The sequence below is a fragment of the Melanostigma gelatinosum genome (assembly GCF_949748355.1).
Source record: "Melanostigma gelatinosum genome assembly, chromosome: 9".
Classification (NCBI taxonomy): domain Eukaryota; kingdom Metazoa; phylum Chordata; class Actinopteri; order Perciformes; family Zoarcidae; genus Melanostigma; species Melanostigma gelatinosum.
Genome location: NC_136642.1, coordinates 622,596 through 625,542, shown reverse-complemented (window position 1 = coordinate 625,542; position 2,947 = coordinate 622,596). Strand labels below are relative to the sequence as shown.

The window sequence follows — 2,947 nt, the reverse complement described above, 5'->3', positions numbered from 1 at the left end:
CTAAAAGACGTTCAGCTTTTTAGGAAATAAGAGGAAATAAAGGAACGCTGGATGTGTTGGTCTTCTCTGAAGGTTGATTTTAAGTTGTTTTGAGCCGTGATTGGTTCTCGTTTAGAATCTAGAATTGCTGAGTCAGCTGAAAAGGTTCGGTCTGGTCTCTGGCTCTAAGAGGACAGAAGAGTCTTTAACAGTTATATTTGATTGTTAACCTCAGAACCAGAGGTCCTAATTTAAAATTGTGACTCAAATTTTAAAAACTCGAATTGAACCCTATTTCTCTGTTTGAATAACCTCCTAGTTGGTGCAGCCCTTCATGAAGACCAGGACGTGGTTTTTTAAATTGTTATCTGATGGATAAGCTTCACAGTAAATCACCACCCTTAAAAAAAAAGTCTCTGCAAGCTATATCCCATCATGCTTTGCTCCTCCCCATCATCAATCCCCGTGGGACTCCATGACCTTCTCGGCCAGAATCTCCTGGAAGGTGGAGAGCTGCTTCATCTGCTCCGTCTGCATCGAGTGCCTCCTCATCAGCTTCTTCTTCGTCTTGAAGTCGGGGCCCCGTTTGGGCGATGTGGGGGCCACAGGGACCAGGATCTTGTGGACTGGCGACGTGGGCTTGCCGTTGGCCCGGATGTCGGGTATGGGTCTCTGGGGGTTGATGTTGAGCGGTGGCAGGAAGCCGGGTCTGGTGTGGGAGATGTGGTCCAGGAGGAGGGTCCCGGACCCCCGGCGCTCCAGCAGCCCCGGGGGTCGCCTGCGCACCGTGATGGGGGACACCGAGTTGGGGATATTCTCCAGAGACTCCCTGGAGGAGCTGGTGACCAGGGACAAGGGGGAGGCATTGTACCTCCTCCGCTCCACGGACACCCGACCAGAGTCCGGAGAACCGGGGATGGACTCCGGGCAAAGGTGAGTGTCCGACTCGTAGTGTTCCATCCGGGTCAGTTTCGGGTGAGGCAGGGCGCGAGCCGCGACCGCCCCGGCGTTCTCGTGGGACTCCGGCGCTGTGTTCCTGCGGTACAGGATCTGATGCTGCTGGACTTTGTCGGCCCAGGAGGAACCAGAGAGTGCCGCGTAGTCCTCGGAGCAGGACCGGTCGATTAGTTTTGGGGAGCAAGGGTCGTGGGTCTCGATGCTGTGTCGCCGCGACAACAGAGGTCTCCCTTGCTGCTCGGCCATGGACAGGCCGTTGATCTCGCCGATGGTCCTGCTCAGGTCCCATCCCCCCTCCTCCTGTAGACCAGCGTCCACCCTCTCCTGAGGGACGCCGCTCAGGACCGAGGGCGCCACCAGGCCCCAGGGCTCCGAGTTCAGCCTCTTCAGGAGCTTGCGTGGCGGCGGCCTCTTTTCTCCCGGAGGTCGAGCCGAAGGTAACGGCAAAGCCGAGGTGAGTGCGAAGTTGAAGATCCCCTCCACCTGGTTTTTGCTCGGGTCTTCCGCCGGTGAGGAGGAGGTGCCGATCTCCACCTCGGAAGGGGACATGCAAGCTGGGGACAGATTGTCCACGATGCACGGCGACGGGGGTGCGTTGAGGTACTGCTTGGTCTTCTTGGTGCCGGAGGGAGACGTGTCGGTGGTGATGATGATCACCTCCTTGCCTTTGGCCTTGCAGGCGTCCAGCAGCACCTGCAGGGTGTCGCGGTCCCCCTTGTTGATGGCGTGGACGAGGGCGGAGGAGCCAGAGTAGTCCTTGAGGCTCGGGTCGGCTCCGTTCTCCAGCAGGAGCGATACCACCTCCATCCCTGCCTGTTCGGCGCAGGCGTGCATCAGCGCCGTCCTGCCGCTCTTGTCGGGGATGTTGGGGTCGGCGCCTTTCTCCAGCAGGTACCTCACCATCCTCTGCCGGGTCTGCGGGTCGTCGTAGGCCGCCAGGCAGGCGGAGGACACCGGCGTCTCTCCGCGCTCGTTGCCCTCGTTGATGTAAGCTCCGCCCTCCAGCAGCAGGCGGGTCAACCGCAGCTTTCCCTGGAAGACGGCCTTGAGGAGGGCGTTACCCTCGGTCTGCAGGGGTCCTCCATCTCCCATGATCACCTTCGACCTCTTCCTCAGACCTCCTGACCGCTGGAACAAGCCCCGCCTCCACGAGAAGTCACGTGATCTGCAGGAGAAAGAAAACACACCAGGTGAGTTCAGCAACACACCTCACAAGTAAGTTTATCACAACAAGTGACCAATAAGCAGAAAATCAACCTGTTTGTGGAGCAGCCATCAGGTAACGGTGGTGATGTCATACGTTAGTGATGTCATATGGAGTTTAATCAGAAAAACAGGATCATCAATGAAAGATAATCACTGGGATTATTGATTGGATGAGAATATAATTTAAAGATTTTAGAACTTGCGTTGTGTTTCTTCCTATTTCTGGTTTCCTATTTCTTGTTTGCCAGTGTTGCTGCTCAATAAAGACTATTTGTTTATATACAAGAATAATCAAACAATGTGGATTATTTTCTTAATAAATTGTCTTTTTTTCTCACAAAATCATCAAAAAAAACAATAAGAGTCCTATTATTGATATGAGTCCCAGTATTGATATGAGTCCTAGTATTGATAAGAGTTCTAGTATTGATAAGAGTTCCAGTATTGATAAGAGTTCGAGTCTTGATAAGAGTCCTAGTATTGATTGTAGTATTGATGAGAGTCTGAGTATTGATAAGAGTTATAGTATTGATTAGAGTATTGATAAGAGTCCTAGTATTGATTAGAGTTACAGTATTGATTAGAGTATTGATAAGAGTCCTAGTATTGATAAGAGTTCTAGTATTGAATAGAGTCAGAGTATTGATTATAGTATTGATAAGAGGCCTAGTATTGATAAGAATCAGAGTATTGATAAGAGTCCTAGTATTGAGTAGAGTATTTATAAGAGTCCTAGTATTGAATAGAGTATTGATAATAGTTCTAGTATTGATAAGAATATTGATAATAGTCCTAGTATTGATTT

General features: G+C 51.1%; 1 protein-coding gene across 1 annotated transcript; it reads right to left on the bottom strand.

Annotated features, from left to right (window-relative positions):
- Positions 1-435: 435 nt before the first annotated feature.
- On the bottom strand, positions 436-2,028 carry ankrd34a (ankyrin repeat domain 34A; the record flags this gene model as incomplete). Its single annotated transcript, XM_079275824.1, has 1 exon — positions 436-2,028. One exon carries the CDS (start codon positions 2,026-2,028, stop codon positions 436-438), a length of 1,593 nt encoding a protein of 530 aa, XP_079131950.1.
- Between the last annotated feature and the right edge of the window lie 919 nt (positions 2,029-2,947).